This window comes from Tinamus guttatus, unplaced genomic scaffold, assembly GCF_059628265.1.
Source record: "Tinamus guttatus ecotype Peru unplaced genomic scaffold, ASM5962826v1 Tinamus_guttatus_pri_ptg000665l, whole genome shotgun sequence".
NCBI classification, from domain to species: Eukaryota; Metazoa; Chordata; class Aves; order Tinamiformes; family Tinamidae; genus Tinamus; species Tinamus guttatus.
Genome location: NW_028289199.1, coordinates 157,606 through 175,436, shown reverse-complemented (window position 1 = coordinate 175,436; position 17,831 = coordinate 157,606). Strand labels below are relative to the sequence as shown.

General features: G+C 56.5%; 2 protein-coding genes across 2 annotated transcripts; both read right to left on the bottom strand.

Annotated features, from left to right (window-relative positions):
- Positions 1 to 180: 180 nt before the first annotated feature.
- LOC148591950 (SUN domain-containing protein 3-like) lies at positions 181 to 11,753 on the bottom strand. Its single transcript, XM_088536407.1, has 8 exons — positions 11,697 to 11,753; positions 2,966 to 3,006; positions 2,590 to 2,749; positions 2,121 to 2,205; positions 1,853 to 1,965; positions 1,008 to 1,175; positions 578 to 667; positions 181 to 333 (listed from the first exon to the last, which is right to left on the bottom strand). Exons 1-8 carry the CDS (start codon positions 11,751 to 11,753, stop codon positions 181 to 183), a joined length of 867 nt encoding a protein of 288 aa, XP_088392533.1.
- Positions 11,754 to 12,256: 503 nt separating this feature from the next.
- Positions 12,257 to 16,108, bottom strand: LOC148591949 (SUN domain-containing protein 3-like). The gene is made up of 7 exons (XM_088536406.1): positions 16,026 to 16,108; positions 14,661 to 14,820; positions 14,192 to 14,276; positions 13,924 to 14,036; positions 13,084 to 13,251; positions 12,654 to 12,743; positions 12,257 to 12,409 (listed from the first exon to the last, which is right to left on the bottom strand). The coding sequence occupies exons 1-7, from the start codon at positions 16,106 to 16,108 to the stop codon at positions 12,257 to 12,259; spliced, it is 852 nt and encodes a 283-aa protein (XP_088392532.1).
- Positions 16,109 to 17,831: the final 1,723 nt, after the last annotated feature.

Sequence of the window (17,831 nt, the reverse complement as noted above, 5' to 3'; positions counted from 1 at the left end):
CCTGTGCTGAGGGATCACAGGAGCTGTGGGGGATACCTTTCCAAGAGCCTCCTGCCCTCCTGCCTCTCTCTTCATGTGCTCAGCATGCGTAGCTTGTGCAGCTTGCCTCAGGAATTGAACTCCAGGGGCCACGCATAACACCAATGTGAAATGACACACGACTGACTCCTTTATTTTGGTTCACAGGACCTCTCTGCTCTCCTGGCTCAGCTGGAACCTCTGAGCTGCCATTATCCCATGAACCTGCAGTCGGTAAAGGCAGGTGTACTCGCGCTTCCCCCAGTTGCTCTGCACCTGGAATTTGATGAACTGGAAGGCTCTGGGAAGCTGCTTCTGTAAAGGAAACGTGGGGAGCCATCATTACTCACTTGTAAAGAACAAGAGCACAGCATAGTGCTGTTCTTTGCCAGAGCTAGCCCTGCTGGGAAGCAAAAAGTATCCCTGGGCCAGGAGGCAGCCACAGTTCCCAAGGCAGAGCCACCAGGCACAGGACTCTCTGGGTCACACTCTGCTGCCCAAGCCCTTGCAGACAAACTCAGCTCCCTCCTTGCGTGGTGCCCACACGCACTCACAGTACCTTGAGGTGGAAGGTCTGAACCGCCTCTTGCTCCACATCATATGCAAAAAGCCCCAGGAGCTCTTCTTCTGGCCCTTCCTCATCCACGCCCTTAAAAGCAACCGACAAGGGCAGCCGGTCACGCTCAAGCAGAGCCAAAGGAGAAGAGCCCGCTCAGTCACCATTGGGAAGCCTGCATTATGTCCCACTCCTCTAGCAACAGCTGGGAATTGTGGCTGTGCATCAGGCGCTATTTTAGCCAGTGCTCCAAGACCCCGACACCCAGAAAGCACAACGCTGGAGAGGCCAAACCGCACCGGAGCTCCCCACATGGCCCATGCAGGACACGCTGCTCTGCAGCAACAAGGCCGCCCTTCTCGGAGAGGAGGCGCCAAGACAACGAGGCCTCCCTTGGCCCTTCCCTCCCGGCAGGTGCAAAGCAGAGACTTACAAAGACGGCAAAATCTTTGGGGGCGCTGCTCACTTCCCCAGATGGAGACACCGCCTTTGAGATGTGCTCCACGGTGACAGCCACTGGCCAGATGTGCTGCGGCAGACGTATGACCACATGGCCCTCCGCTCCTTGGAAAACCCAGCATTGACCAGGGGAGGTCTTTGGCTGCAAGCAGAAAGCAGCCTCCTTCAGCGACAAGGCCCTCCAAGACCCACAGTGGCACACTGGGGGCTGTGCAAGAAGCGCACACCTGGGTCTGGCATGGTGCATGGAGAGGCACACAAGGAGCGCAAAGGGGAAGGAGGACACTGGCCACCTGTGCTCAGCAGACCAAAACCCTCAGTAGGAAACAACTCAGAGCGAGTGCCTTCCCAAAAGACGCTCTCATTTTGCACGCCACTGAGAGAGAGCACAGGGCTCCCTAGTGGAGACCATGCCAGAGCCTTCAAAGCCTGAGGTAGTGGCAAGGCCCATACGAGCCCCCCTCAAGGGCTCATATGAGCCCCCACACTTCCTTCAAGAGGACAGACCCCAGCAGGCCCTCCTCAACCTCCCTCTCTCAAAAAGGGGGCCCTCACGTGAAGGGAGCAAAATGCAGCTGCCAAGGACCAGGGCCCCAGAAAAATGCCACCAACACTTGTGGGCAGCTTGCTGCTGTTGGCTTCAGCCCTGTCTCCTCCCAGGCGGGAGTGCTGTGGCCAAGGGCACGTGGTGGTCAGGAAGAGGGGCAGTGCAGTAGGACTCAGTGAGCCTGGGGCTGTGAAGGGAGGTGCTTGGCCTTGGTGCCGCGGCTAGAAACAAGGAACTGCCTCGGACGTCCTGCATGCTCTCCACGCTGTTACCTGCAAAATGGTGTCCGGAGGATTGGCCAGGGTAAAGACTTGACAAAGCCAGCAAGCTCCAGAGTCTCGCCCATTGTAAGTCTCCGATGTGCGGGCTGAATCGATGGTGGCCCCTGAAATGCACATGCAAAGCAGCTGCCTAGGACACTCCAAGAACTAGGAGAAGCAGTGAGCTAGCCGGGATCTCTGAGGCTGCAAGCCCACCTACGCGTCCTTCTGGGGAGGCCCATACACCAGCCCAGTGCCCGCACACTTTCCAAAGGCCTACCTGTGCTTTTCAGAGCCCAGTCAGCCATCTCAAGATACTTGGCCCCTATGCGCTCAAGAGCTGCCCGGGTCAACGCGAGAAGGGCCTGAGGAAAACATTGCAAGGGCAGAGATGGAAATGAACACAGAGCATGAGAGCAGCTCCTCAATGGGCACGCCTGCATGAACACTAAGTGCGAGCCAAGGGCAGCCGCGCAGTGCGTCTGCCTAGGGCAGCTCCCGGTGGGGAATGGTGCCACAGCTTTTGGTGAGCGCTTTGTGACGAGTCAAGGGGGCAGGGCAGGAGAACAGCAGTCTCCAGAGCCGCAGTGCAGACCTCGCTCAGCTCCCCGCTGCCCCAAGGAGCCCTGAGAGCCACCTTTGCCACGGGCAGCAAGAGGGCACAGTCACTCTGAAAGGGCCAAGAGCAAGCAGCAGCGGGGAGCCTCCAAACGAGAGCAAGGCCTGGCATCAAATGACAGCCTCTTTACCTCTCTCTTCTCAGTGGCCATCTCCCTCTCCTCCAAGACGTCTTCCACGGAGCGCAGGATGGCCTCTTGTTCGTGCCTTATCTCTTCATGCAGGCGAGTCACCTGCTTTTCTAGAAGCTCCCGCTCTCTCGTTTTCTCCTTGAGCAACCCCAACGTGTTGCTAAAGACAAAGGGAAAGCGGGTCTTGTGCAGCAGCTGTGCAGCCCCTGCAGGCAGCTCCCCAATGCACTCGCAAGCACGCTGCCCCCTTTTGTCCCCATCCCCTTCCCTCTCTCGCATTAACAAAGGCTTCCCTTGCAGTCTGAGCACAGGCGGCAGCCTGCAGCCCTGCCTGTTTTTCCATTGAAACCGCTGCGGGCCAAGGAAGCACTCTTACCTGAGAGCTGAGAGCTCAGCTTCAGGCACGCCGGCCTTCTCCTGAAACACAAAGACCCTCCGTGAGAGCAAGTCCCACGAGCAGCGTGGGCACTTACCACGGGAGCCTTCCCTGGGAGGCAGAGGCAGCAGGGGCTGCTGCTTTCCAGCACTCTGGAGCAAGGCAGAGCAGTGAGGCCTCTCAGCAGCCAGTGTCTTGGGGCAGCCCATTTCCTCCTGGAGCACTTGCAGGCTCCAGGAGCTAAGGCAAGAGCAAAGGCACCTCCTGCCCAAGGTCTCTCGTCTGCTGCCTATCAAGCTACAGAGCTGGCTCCAGTGGGGAGATCTTGGCCTCACAGCTCATTCAACAGCTATGCAGGCACAATGACAAGCACAAGCATCTCCACAAGTCCCTCTCCCGCGCTGATCTCTGTGAGGACAAGTCCTGCAAAGCTGCACCACATTCCGAACTTTTGTAGAGGGGGCAGGAGCTCCGCTCTTCGGCCTTCTCCACACTTTTCTTTCCCACAACAAGAGGCACGTACCAGCAGCACTCCCTCTTTGCACTTCGTCTTGGCGAGGAGCAAGCCCCAGCAGTAAACGCCAACTGCAAGCCACCATATCAAGAGTCAGTTCTACTAAGGAGGTTTCTAATGGTCCCCGCAGCCACATTTCCTCCTCCCACACCAAGGGGCGAGAGCTTGGCTTGCAGAGCTGGAGCTGCATCCAGAGCAAAAGGAGGATGTGGCCCCGACCTCTGGAGCACCCTCCGCACATAAGAGCCTGGGGAATGCAGACACATGGCAGCCACAGCCCCACACCCTAGGAAGCCCTGTGCTACTGAGGCAGAGAAAATGCACCAGCCCATGGATATTTCTGCACAAACATTCCATCCCAAGAGCTTCTGAAGCAGGGAGGCACCTCTAGCCATAATGCTCCTATGCACTCCACTCTTTCATACTGCCTGAACCCATGGAAGGCAGGAGGCAGGCTGTGCTCCCCCTAACTGACCCGCCCTGGCATTCCCAGCTTCCCATCTTGGAGATCACAGGATCTACCGCCTCTCCCTCCCCCTCAAAGCTGCCCTCCAGCATGCCTGGGCAGCTCCAAAACATGGTTGGTCAGCACTGCTCACCAGCAAACACTGGGGCCAGCAGGAGAAGGACCTTGATGAGCCTTCTGCCACCCCGAGGTGAGGAGATGCATGGCCTGCAGGAGAAGGAATGCAGGTGTTCTCCCAGCCTAAAGCTGAGCTTTGGTGTCCCGCTCTAGTGCCTGGGGGCTCCACTTCCGTCAGGTTTCCCAGTGCGGCAGGACGGAGAAGCCCCGCGGCCTTCAGGAAGCTCTGCGGTGGAGCAGCCCTCCCTGTGCGCGCTGAGGCAGATGAAGACCTCTGGCTTGCACACACACAGTCCCTGCCAGGTGTCGTGTTCTGGCCCGACACAGTGTGGTGCCCCTGGGCTCTCCCAAGGAGAACGGGCTGTGCCTGGTGCCCTGAAAGGCTCTGCTGGGCTGCCTGGCTCCCCAGGCTGGAGGGCAGTGCTGCCCACAGCCCAGTGCTCAGGAGCGCTCTGGCCCCACCAAGGACGCTGCCAGGAGGCACACAGGGCTTCTGCTCTTCTCCCTCCCTGCTCTTTGGGCCCCATTGCACCCACCGGACCAGACCGGCTGGCATCTCTGCTCTGCTCCAGGAAAGCTTCCAGCAAGAGAGAAAAGGTCGCTGATCTGCAAAGACACCAACGTCTCTTCCCAAGCACTTGCTGGCCTCTGCAAACCTGTTCACTCGCAGAGCTACAGCCCTCTGCGCACTGGCCTTTTATGTAGGGCAGCTGAGGATGAGGTCACAAGAGCCAAGTGCTGTGAGGGCAGGGGCCACCTGTGATGACCTGCGCAGAGGGGCCTTAGCGCAGAGTGAGGCCGCAGTCTGTGGCCTCTGTGTGGCTCTGCTGCAGCCTCTGCAGTCCCCTCTCAGCCTTCTCTTCTCCAGGCTGAACAGGCCCAGCCCTCTCCGTCTTTCTCTTTCCTCATAGGGCAGATGTTCCAGGCCTCTAATCATCCTTGTAGCCCTGTGCTGGACTCTCTCCAGCAGCTCCACATCCCTCTTGTCCTGTGGGGCCCAGAACTGGACACAATACTCCAGATGTGGCCTCACCAAGGCTGAGTAGAGGGGCAGGATCCCCTCCCTCGACCTGCTGGAGACGCTCTTCTTAATGCACCCCAGGATCCCATTGGCCTTCTTGGCCACAAGGGCACACTGCTGCCTCATGGTCAACTTGTCGTCCACCATGACACCCAGGTCCCTCTCTGCAGAGCTGCTCTCCAGAAAGTCAGTCCCCAGCCTGTACTGGTGTCTGGGGTTATTCCTCCCCAGGTGCAGGATCTTGCACTTGGCTTTGTTGAATTGCATGAGGTTTTTCACCGCCCAGTTGTCCAGTCTGTCCAGGTCCCTCTGGATGGCAGCGCAGCCCTCTGGGGTATCGGCTACTCCTCCCAGTTTCGTGTCATCAGCAAACCTGCTGAGGGAGCACTCCGTGCCTTCATCCAGGTCATTGATGAATAAATTGAACAGGACTGGACCAAGGACTGACCCCTGAGGGACACCGCTAGCTACAGGCCTCCAACTAGATTCTGCACTGCTGATCACCACCCTCTGAGCTCTGCCATCCAGCCAGTTCCTAATCCCCCTCACTGTGCACTCATCTATCCCACACTTCCAGAGCTTACCCAGGAGGATGTTGTGAGGGATGGTGTCAAAAGCCTTGGTGAAGTCGAGATAGACGACATCCACCGCTCTCCCCTCATCTATCCAGCTGGTCGTTACATCATAGAAGGCTATCAGATTAGTCAAGCAAGATTTCCCCTTGGTGAATCCATGCTGACTACTCTTGAGCACCTCCTTGTCCTCCATGTGCCCGGAGACAACAGCCAGTATGAGCCGTTCCATCACTTTTCCGGGGACGGAGGTGAGACTGACTGGCCTGTAGTTGCCTGGCTCCTCCTTCTTGCCTTTTTTGAAGACTGCCGTGACACTGGCCTTCTTCCAGTCTTCCGGCACCTCCCCACATCTCCAGGATCTTACAAAGATGATGGAGAGTGGCCTAGCTATGACCTCTGCCAGCTCACGCAGCACTCTGGGATGCATCCCATCAGGGCCCATGGATTTGTGGATATCGAGGTTCCTTAGGTGCTCTCTGACCCAATCTTCCTCTACCCAGGGCAAGTCTTCCTCTCCCCCGGCTTCTTCTCTTGTCCCTAGGGCCTGGAGCTCTAAAGGGCTGCCCTTGGTAAACACCGAAGCAAAGAAGGCATTCAGCAACTCTGCTTTTTTGTGTTATTTGTAACCAGGGTGCCCATCTCGTCCACCAGCGGACCCAGCCGGCTAGGCTGGCCGCCTGTTCATGCAACCCTCCTGTGTGCTGCCCACAGGGCCCCACGCTGGCAGTGCTGCTCTGCGGCGCAGTGGGCTGAGAGGCCACAAGGTGACTCCTCTATGACCAAGGTGGTCAGGGCACACCCAGCTGGACCAGCGTCAATGCACCTGGCAACACCCTGGCCAGGCTCTGTGGCTGTGGAGGACGAACGGAGCAATCAGCGGGCATTTCACATTGCTCAGGATGTGTTTGGCGGTGCCATTACACCCATCCCACTGCCTCTCCTGAGAGTGCGGAGCCCTCATTTGGTGCATTCCTAGGTTTGGTCCTTTAGTTTTGGGTGACATTTGGTTTAAGGAGTGTTCACTCATTCATCCCTGGCAAACACTACCCATGGAGAAGCCCTCTGCTCCCCCGGTGACTCCTTACTCCCTTCCTGAAGCATGGGCATATTTCCTCAGCCTTATATTATGTGGGACAGCCCCAGCAGAAACCTCTTGATCACTCCCTCTCTCCAGAGCCACTGGGCATCTCTAACTGAGGGCTCAGCACAAGAGAGATCTGGAACTTCTAGAGAGGGTCCAGTGCGGAGCAACAATGATGGTTTAAGGGATTGGAGCATCTGTTGTACGAGGAAAGACTACTAAGTGATCGAGGCCTGTTTACCCTCTAGAAAAGACTGAGAGGAGATCTGATCAATATGTATAAAAACCTGAGGGGAGAATGTAAAGAAGATGGGGACAAACTCTTCTCGGTGGCCAGGGACAGGACAAGGGGTAATGGATATAAATGAAAACACAGGAAGTTCCATCTCCATGTGAGGAAGAACTTCTTTCTTGGGAGGGTGTCAGAGCCCTGGAACAGGCTGCCCAGAGAGGCTGTGGAGTTTCCTTCTCTGGAGATCTTCAAACCTGCCTGGATGCCACCCTGTGCCACGTGCCCTGGGTGTCCCTGCTGGGGCAGGGGGGTTGGACTAGGTGATCTCTGGAGGTGCCTTCCAACACCAGCCATTCTGTGATTCTGTGAGGCCAGCCCTGTCCTCATGCCAGTTTACCATCTGTGCCCTTCCTCCCAGCACTGCAGAGGGAAAAGGAGGTGACTAACTGATGCACACATCCCCCAGTAGATTATGTCCACTCCATATGTGAAAGGACTCTTTAACATTCAGAAACCCACTTTGCTCATGTTTGCAAAATGATCATTGGAGCAATCGGATGAAAAAGTTTTGCACTTATACCTCCCTCAGGTGACAACCACATTCACAAGTTCCTCTAAGAATGAAACTGGACTGAGCTGGGGCAGAGGAGTTCACTTTCACAGTAAAGATTTCCAAATTCTTTTCTCTCTGCCCTGAGAGAGATAGAGAAAATGATGGAGAGAGCAACATGGTTTGCGAGTCGCTTGGTGAGCACAGCAAGGAGAGAAATGCTCTGGAGAAGCTGTGCTTTCCAAGAGGACAGCATGCACCTTGACAGCACAGAGAAGCAGTCAGGGCTCCTAAAGATGGTTCTCCTGAAAGGAGAGTCAGCTCATTCCCCAGCCTGGTCAGAAGGGGACCGTGGCTGCTCACTGCCATGAAGACAGCACCATGCAGGACACTCGGGGCTGGTGTCTTTTTTACAACTGAACACCACCAACAGGGCTGAGAGCAACCTCAGCGTGTGTCTTCAGGCCAGTTTCAGCCTACAGACAAGACTAACATCATCGTCTTGACCTTGTGAGGCTTTGTCTGACCTGCTCCTTAGAATGTGCAAGCAGAGAGACACCCCTGGACAGGGAGCTGCCTCTGTGAGGCTTCTGGAAGGCAGGAAGGAGCACACACAGGATGGGATGGGATCTATGAGCACTGGTACGTGCCTCTTGTTGTGGGAAAGAAAAGTGTGCTGAAGGCCGTAGAGCCTCCAACTCCAAATCCAGGCCTCCAACTAGACTCGGCACCACTGATCACCACCCTCTGAGCTCTGCCATCCAGCCAGTTCCTAATCCCCCTCACTGTGCACTCATCTATCCCACACTTACGGAGCTTGCCCAGGAGGATGTTGTGAGGGATGGTGTCGGAAGCCTTGGTGAAGTCGAGATAGATGACACCCACCGCTCTCCCCTCATCTATCCAGCCGGTCATTCCATCATAGAAGGCTATCAGATTAGTCAAGCAAGATTTCCCCTTGGTGAATCCATGCTGACTAGTCTTGAGCACCTTCTTGTCCTCCATGTGCCCAGAGACAACAGCCAGTATGAGCCATTCCATCACTTTTCCGGGGATGGAGGTGAGGCTCACTGGATGTAGCTGCCTGTGTCCTTCTTCTTGCCTTTTTGGAAGACTGGCGTGACATTGGCCTTCTTCCAGTCCTAAGATCTCACAACCAGAGGCAGCTCTGTGGCTTGATAAGGCAGCAGACGAGAGGTCTTGGGCAGCCGACGAGAGGCCTTGGGCAGGAGGTGCCTTTGCTCTTGCCTTAGCTCCTGGAGCCTGCAAGTGCTCCAGGAGGAAATGGGCTGCCCCAAGACACTGGCTGCTGAGAGGCCTCACTCCTCTGCCCTGCTCCAAAGTGCTGGAAAGCAGCAGCCACTGCTGCCTCTGCCTCCTAGGGAAGGCTCCCGTGGGAAGTGCCCACGCTGCTCGTGGGACTTGCTCTCACGGAGGGCCTTTGTGTTTCAGGAGAAGGCCGGCGTGCCTGAAGCTGAGCTCTCAGCTCTCAGGTCAGAACGGTTTCTTTTCCTGCACCTGCGTGAATGGAAAAACAGGCAGGGCTGCAGGGTGCCACCTCTGCTCAGAGTGCAAGGGAAGCCTTTGTTAATGTGGGCACGAATATGAGGCCATCCTGCGCTCCGTGGAAGACGTCCTGGCCCCTGGAGTTCAATTCCTGAGGCAAGCTGCACAAGCTACGCATGCTGAGCACATGAAGAGAGAGGCAGGAGGGCAGCTGGTGCTCTGCAAAGCATGACTCTGCTCTTCCAGGCAGTCTGAGGGCACTTGTTCGCTTCTTTCAAGTCAGTCAGCAGCTTGTTTCAAGTGCAGCATGAGGAAGCAAAAAGCCTCTTGGAAAGGTATCCCCCACAGCTCCTGTGATCCCTCAGCACAGGGATGTGGCACCTTCACTCTGCAGGCGCAGCGAGCCTGCCTCCCGCCTCAGTGCGGCTAAGAGCCGGTTGCGCTTGCACCACTCCTGATAAAAGTTGTTGTCTGCCGGAGGGGAAGGACGGCTCTTGTCTGGCGTGCAGAGGTTTGGACACTCATTGACAGCCCCAGCTCCTCGGCAGGACACAGGGGCGGCCAAGGGTGTCACCCTCCCCATCAGCCCTGCATTGGGAGCAGCAATGGCACAAGCAAATAGAGGCCACTCACCCCATGTGTCCACTGCTCTCATGACCAGCACACCCTTAACTCTGTGTGCAGTCTCTCTGGGCAGCCCCTTCCCCAGGAAAGACCACGAGTCCTGGCCCTGGGGCACGTCAGGGGAGGTGCCGCCTACCCCGAGCTCACACACATAGGGAGAGGTTTTTCATATCTTCCCCAGCACAAGCACACCATTGCTCCTCTGCTATTATTGCAGACGTCCCTGCTCCCCAGAGCCTTTCCCACCTCTGTGTGCCCATGCTAGGCTGGCCAGCTGTTCATGCAACCCTCCTGTGTGCTGCCCACAGGGCCCCACGCTGGTAGTGCTGCTCTGCGGAGCAGTGGGCTGAGAGGCCACAAGGTGACTCCTCACTGGCCACAGTGGTCAGGGCACACAGGGACATCAATTTTTAAGGTTCTTTCCAGAGCCATGGCAGCTCTGGTTAATGACACTGCAACTCTTTTTGCAGCTTCATCCGCTTTCCAATTTCCTCTGGTTACATTGGTTTGTCCAGGCTCGTATGCCTTGCAGGGCATCACTCTTATCTTGAGGTTTATTAACAGCCTCAAGTAGCACCATTAATCTCTTTTGCTGCATTTATGGAGTATCCTTGAGAAGATAACAATCCCCTTTCCTTCCAAATTGCCCAAGTGCGTGTACTACCCCAAAGGTATATTTCAAGTCAAGATAGATATTGGACACATTCTCCGTTCTCAGACCTTGAGAGATCCTGCCTGTTCCAAAAGTCCAGCTCTGGTGATGTCTTTACTGATGAATGCTGTTTGGTTGAAAACAGAAGAGAAGATCAATCACACAACCGATCTTCTCTTCTGTTTTCAACCAAACAGCTTCCATCAGTCAAGAACTCCCAGGCTGGATTTTGGAAAGGAGGATCTCTCAGGTCTGAACACCCGGAGCACATGTGTCCAATACTTGCTCATGTACCCTGTAACAAGGTAACAGTAGGCTTTGTACCTTGCCACATACCCTGTTCTTTTGACAAAACATTACCAAAGAGTAGGGTGATGTTTAAAGCCTTGAGGGAGCACGATCCAGGACAGATGCATCCTGCTGTGGGCCTTTCTTATTAAAAGGAAAAAACTTACAACTGTGTTCTTCCCAAATGATACAAAAGAAAGTGTCTTTTAAATCCAATAGTATAAAAGAGGCTTTACACAATTATTGTTCTTAAGAGTAGAAGGCTTAGGTACAACTGGATATACATCAACCACTCTTTAAACGAGAGCCCTTCGAGCTCATCCTCTGATTGTCTTTGTTGTAAAGACTTTGCCCCCGGCTTTAATTCTACTCTTATTGGTGAAATACCACTGGACAGAACCCTCCAGCTAGCCTCGGCATTGTTGATCACAACCCCCAGAGCTCTGCCATCCAGCCAGTCCTTGATCCACCCACATGGACCTTGAACCAGCCAGTCCTTGAACCACACTTCTGGAGCTTCCCAGATTCCCTATAAAGATGTATGGGAGACAATGGGAATGAGGAGCTTACTTAAGACCTGCTTTACAAACACGTTCTCCTGCTTGCTTCTGTGACTTTCATCACTGCAGTCAGCAGCTACTCCAGCAATGGGCAGATCTCCTGTCCTGTCTCCCTTAAGCTTTACCTAAAGAAAGGCCAAGGAGCAATCGAGACCCCTTCCCCTCCACGGGTCCGCGGGATTTCAGGCAGCCGTCCCCCCAGCACCTCCAAATCCTCCTTCCAGATAGCGTATCGGAGGAGACCCACATGTAAAGCTGGTGACGAACAAGCCAGAGCATTGCAAATGCTGAGCGAGGGCAGTACCTGTGCAGAGGATAAAGATGTTGCTCGCAAGGGCCCTTGTCCCCGAGTCGCAAGGCAGACAAGCCGCAGCTTCTTTGCAAGCAGCCTGCATGGGGCAAGGGCTTCCCAGTGTGCTTTCTGCCAGTGGGGGGACTGCGCACGCCTGGGCTCTGCAGGCATCATGCACACAGCCAAGGGGGCTCCCAGCACTTGCCCTCACAGCCACGGTCGTAAGCTTGTTCCCAGAGGACTGGGAACTGACCTCTGTTAGCAAATGATCATGGTAGCCCAGTGCTGGGCAGAGCTGCAGCAGCTTCATGTCCCTGCTACTGCTGAGGGTAAATATGTGCTTGCTCTGCCCTCAACAACCCTAGGAAGCCAAGGCAGGGGCAGCAGTGCAGAAGCCGCAGGAATGCTGCTCTCAACAACAGCACATGGCTGTGCTCAACCACGGCACATGGCAAGCTCCAGACTCTCACACACTCTAAGTCTCTGCCCTGTTGCCTGCACCAAAGAGAAGAGCCGTCCTTCCCCTCCGGCAGACAGCTCCTTTTATCAGGAGTGGTGCAAGCGCAACTGGCTCTTAGCGGCACTGAGGTGGGAGGCAGGCTGGCTGCGCCTGCAGAGTGAAGGTGCCACATCCCTGTGCTGAGGGATCACAGGAGCTGTGGGGGATACCTTTCCAAGAGCCTCCTGCCCTCCTGCCTCTCTCTTCATGTGCTCAGCATGCGTAGCTTGTGCAGCTTGCCTCAGGAATTGAACTCCAGGGGCCATGCATAACACCAATGTGAAATGACACACGACTGACTCCTTTATTTTGGTTCACAGGACCTCTCTGCTCTCCTGGCTCAGCTGGAACCTCTGAGCTGCCATTATCCCATGAACCTGCAGTCGGTAAAGGCAGGTGTACTCGCGCTTCCCCCAGTTGCTCTGCACCTGGAATTTGATGAACTGGAAGGCTCTGGGAAGCTGCTTCTGTAAAGGAAACGTGGGGAGCCATCATTACTCACTTGTAAAGAACAAGAGCACAGCATAGTGCTGTTCTTTGCCAGAGCTAGCCCTGCTGGGAAGCAAAAAGTATCCCTGGGCCAGGAGGCAGCCACAGTTCCCAAGGCAGAGCCACCAGGCACAGGACTCTCTGGGTCACACTCTGCTGCCCAAGCCCTTGCAGACAAACTCAGCTCCCTCCTTGCGTGGTGCCCACACGCACTCACAGTACCTTGAGGTGGAAGGTCTGAACCGCCTCTTGCTCCACATCATATGCAAAAAGCCCCAGGAGCTCTTCTTCTGGCCCTTCCTCATCCACGCCCTTAAAAGCAACCGACAAGGGCAGCCGGTCACGCTCAAGCAGAGCCAAAGGAGAAGAGCCCGCTCAGTCACCATTGGGAAGCCTGCATTATGTCCCACTCCTCTAGCAATAGCTGGGAATTGTGGCTGTGCATCAGGCGCTATTTTAGCCAGTGCTCCAAGACCCCGACACCCAGAAAGCACAACGCTGGAGAGGCCAAACCGCACCGGAGCTCCCCACATGGCCCATGCAGGACACGCTGCCCTGTAGCAACAAGGCCGCCCTTCTCGGAGAGGAGGCGCCAAGACAACGAGGCCTCCCTTGGCCCTTCCCTCCCGGCAGGTGCAAAGCAGAGACTTACAAAGACGGCAAAATCTTTGGGGGCGCTGCTCACTTCCCCAGATGGAGACACCGCCTTTGAGATGTGCTCCACGGTGACAGCCACTGGCCAGATGTGCTGCGGCAGACGTATGACCACATGGCCCTCCGCTCCTTGGAAAGCCCAGCATTGACCAGGGGAGGTCTTTGGCTGCAAGCAGAAAGCAGCCTCCTTCAGAGACAAGGCCCTCCAAGACCCACAGTGGCACACTGGGGGCTGTGCAAGAAGCGCACACCTGGGTCTGGCGTGGTGCATGGAGAGGCACACAAGGAGCGCAAAGGGGAAGGAGGACACTGGCCACCTGTGCTCAGCAGACCAAAACCCTCAGTAGGAAACAACTCAGAGCGAGTGCCTTCCCAAAAGACGCTCTCATTTTGCACGCCACTGAGAGAGAGCACAGGGCTCCCTAGTGGAGACCATGCCAGAGCCTTCAAAGCCTGAGGTAGTGGCAAGGCCCATACGAGCCCCCCTCAAGGGCTCATATGAGCCACTTCCTTCAAGAGGACAGACCCCAGCAGGCCCCCCTCAACCTCCCTCTCTCAAAAAGGGGGCCCTCACGTGAAGGGAGCAAAATGCAGCTGCCAAGGACCAGGGCCCCAGAAAAATGCCACCAACACTTGTGGGCAGCTTGCTGCTGTTGGCTTCAGCCCTGTCTCCTCCCAGGCGGGAGTGCTGTGGCCAAGGGCACGTGGTGGTCAGGAAGAGGGGCAGTGCAGTAGGACTCAGTGAGCCTGGGGCTGTGAAGGGAGGTGCTTGGCCTTGGTGCCGCGGCTAGAAACAAGGAACTGCCTCGGACGTCCTGCATGCTCTCCACGCTGTTACCTGCAAAATGGTGTCCGGAGGATTGGCCAGGGTAAAGACTTGACAAAGCCAGCAAGCTCCAGAGTCTCGCCCATTGTAAGTCTCCGATGTGCGGGCTGAATCGATGGTGGCCCCTGAAATGCACATGCAAAGCAGCTGCCTAGGACACTCCAAGAACTAGGAGAAGCAGTGAGCTAGCCGGGATCTCTGAGGCTGCAAGCCCACCTACGCGTCCTTCTGGGGAGGCCCATACACCAGCCCAGTGCCCGCACACTTTCCAAAGGCCTACCTGTGCTTTTCAGAGCCCAGTCAGCCATCTCAAGATACTTGGCCCCTATGCGCTCAAGAGCTGCCCGGGTCAACGCGAGAAGGGCCTGAGGAAAACATTGCAAGGGCAGAGATGGAAATGAACACAGAGCATGAGAGCAGCTCCTCAATGGGCACGCCTGCATGAACACTAAGTGCGAGCCAAGGGCAGCCGCGCAGTGCGTCTGCCTAGGGCAGCTCCCGGTGGGGAATGGTGCCACAGCTTTTGGTGAGCGCTTTGTGACGAGTCAAGGGGGCAGGGCAGGAGAACAGCAGTCTCCAGAGCCGCAGTGCAGACCTCGCTCAGCTCCCCGCTGCCCCAAGGAGCCCTGAGAGCCACCTTTGCCACGGGCAGCAAGAGGGCACAGTCACTCTGAAAGGGCCAAGAGCAAGCAGCAGCGGGGAGCCTCCAAACGAGAGCAAGGCCTGGCATCAAATGACAGCCTCTTTACCTCTCTCTTCTCAGTGGCCATCTCCCTCTCCTCCAAGACGTCTTCCACGGAGCGCAGGATGGCCTCTTGTTCGTGCCTTATCTCTTCATGCAGGCGAGTCACCTGCTTTTCTAGAAGCTCCCGCTCTCTCGTTTTCTCCTTGAGCAACCCCAACGTGTTGCTAAAGACAAAGGGAAAGCGGGTCTTGTGCAGCAGCTGTGCAGCCCCTGCAGGCAGCTCCCCAATGCACTCGCAAGCACGCTGCCCCCTTTTGTCCCCATCCCCTTCCCTCTCTCGCATTAACAAAGGCTTCCCTTGCAGTCTGAGCACAGGCGGCAGCCTGCAGCCCTGCCTGTTTTTCCATTGAAACCGCTGCGGGCCAAGGAAGCACTCTGACCTGAGAGCTGAGAGCTCAGCTTCAGGCACGCCGGCCTTCTCCTGAAACACAAAGACCCTCCGTGAGAGCAAGTCCCACGAGCAGCGTGGGCACTTACCACGGGAGCCTTCCCTGGGAGGCAGAGGCAGCAGGGGCTGCTGCTTTCCAGCACTCTGGAGCAAGGCAGAGCAGTGAGGCCTCTCAGCAGCCAGTGTCTTGGGGCAGCCCATTTCCTCCTGGAGCACTTGCAGGCTCCAGGAGCTAAGGCAAGAGCAAAGGCACCTCCTGCCCAAGGTCTCTCGTCTGCTGCCTATCAAGCTACAGAGCTGGCTCCAGTGGGGAGATCTTGGCCTCACAGCTCATTCAACAGCTATGCAGGCACAATGACAAGCACAAGCATCTCCACAAGTCCCTCTCCCGCGCTGATCTCTGTGAGGACAAGTCCTGCAAAGCTGCACCACATTCCGAACTTTTGTAGAGGGGGCAGGAGCTCCGCTCTTCGGCCTTCTCCACACTTTTCTTTCCCACAACAAGAGGCACGTACCAGCAGCACTCCCTCTTTGCACTTCGTCTTGGCGAGGAGCAAGCCCCAGCAGTAAACGCCAACTGCAAGCCACCATATCAAGAGTCAGTTCTACTAAGGAGGTTTCTAATGGTCCCCGCAGCCACATTTCCTCCTCCCACACCAAGGGGCGAGAGCTTGGCTTGCAGAGCTGGAGCTGCATCCAGAGCAAAAGGAGGATGTGGCCCCGACCTCTGGAGCACCCTCCGCACATAAGAGCCTGGGGAATGCAGACACATGGCAGCCACAGCCCCACACCCTAGGAAGCCCTGTGCTACTGAGGCAGAGAAAATGCACCAGCCCATGGATATTTCTGCACAAACATTCCATCCCAAGAGCTTCTGAAGCAGGGAGGCACCTCTAGCCATAATGCTCCTATGCACTCCACTCTTTCATACTGCCTGAACCCATGGAAGGCAGGAGGCAGGCTGTGCTCCCCCTAACTGACCCGCCCTGGCATTCCCAGCTTCCCATCTTGGAGATCACAGGATCTACCGCCTCTCCCTCCCCCTCAAAGCTGCCCTCCAGCATGCCTGGGCAGCTCCAAAACATGGTTGGTCAGCACTGCTCACCAGCAAACACTGGGGCCAGCAGGAGAAGGACCTTGATGAGCCTTCTGCCACCCCGAGGTGAGGAGATGCATGGCCTGCAGGAGAAGGAATGCAGGTGTTCTCCCAGCCTAAAGCTGAGCTTTGGTGTCCCGCTCTAGTGCCTGGGGGCTCCACTTCCGTCAGGTTTCCCAGTGCGGCAGGACGGAGAAGCCCCGCGGCCTTCAGGAAGCTCTGCGGTGGAGCAGCCCTCCCTGTGCGCGCTGAGGCAGATGAAGACCTCTGGCTTGCACACACACAGTCCCTGCCAGGTGTCGTGTTCTGGCCCGACACAGTGTGGCGCCCCTGGGCTCTCCCAAGGAGAACGGGCTGTGCCTGGTGCCCTGAAAGGCTCTGCTGGGCTGCCTGGCTCCCCAGGCTGGAGGGCAGTGCTGCTCACAGCCCAGTGCTCAGGAGCGCTCTGGCCCCACCAAGGACGCTGCCAGGAGGCACACAGGGCTTCTGCTCTTCTCCCTCCCTGCTCTTTGGGCCCCATTGCACCCACCGGACCAGACCGGCTGGCATCTCTGCTCTGCTCCAGGAAAGCTTCCAGCAAGAGAGAAAAGGTCGCTGATCTGCAAAGACACCAACGTCTCTTCCCAAGCACTTGCTGGCCTCTGCAAACCTGTTCACTCGCAGAGCTACAGCCCTCTGCGCACTGGCCTTTTATGTAGGGCAGCTGAGGATGAGGTCACAAGAGCCAAGTGCTGTGAGGGCAGGGGCCACCTGTGATGACCTGCGCAGAGGGGCCTTAGCGCAGAGTGAGGCCGCAGTCTGTGGCCTCTGTGTGGCTCTGCTGCAGCCTCTGCAGTCCCCTCTCAGCCTTCTCTTCTCCAGGCTGAACAGGCCCAGCCCTCTCCGTCTTTCTCTTTCCTCATAGGGCAGATGTTCCAGGCCTCTAATCATCCTTGTAGCCCTGTGCTGGACTCTCTCCAGCAGCTCCACATCCCTCTTGTCCTGTGGGGCCCAGAACTGGACACAATACTCCAGATGTGGCCTCACCAAGGCTGAGTAGAGGGGCAGGATCCCCTCCCTCGACCTGCTGGAGACGCTCTTCTTAATGCACCCCAGGATCCCATTGGCCTTCTTGGCCACAAGGGCACACTGCTGCCTCATGGTCAACTTGTCGTCCACCATGACACCCAGGTCCCTCTCTGCAGAGCTGCTCTCCAGAAAGTCAGTCCCCAGCCTGTACTGGTGTCTGGGGTTATTCCTCCCCAGGTGCAGGATCTTGCACTTGGCTTTGTTGAATTGCATGAGGTTTTTCACCACGCACTCGTCCAGTCTGTCCAGGTCCCTCTGGATGGCAGCACAGCCCTCTGGGGTATCGGCTACTCCTCCCAGTTTCGTGTCATCAGCAAACTTGCTGAGGGAGCACTCTGTGCCTTCATCCAGGTCATTGATGAATAAATTGAACAGGACTGGACCAAGGACTGACCCCTGAGGGACACCGCTAGCTACAGGCCTCCAACTAGATTCTGCACTGCTGATCACCACCCTCTGAGCTCTGCCATCCAGCCAGTTCCTAATTCCCCTCACTGTGCACTCATCTATCCCACACTTCCAGAGCTTACCCAGGAGGATGTTGTGAGGGATGGTGTCAAAAGCCTTGGTGAAGTCGAGATAGACGACATCCACCGCTCTCCCCTCATCTATCCAGCTGGTCG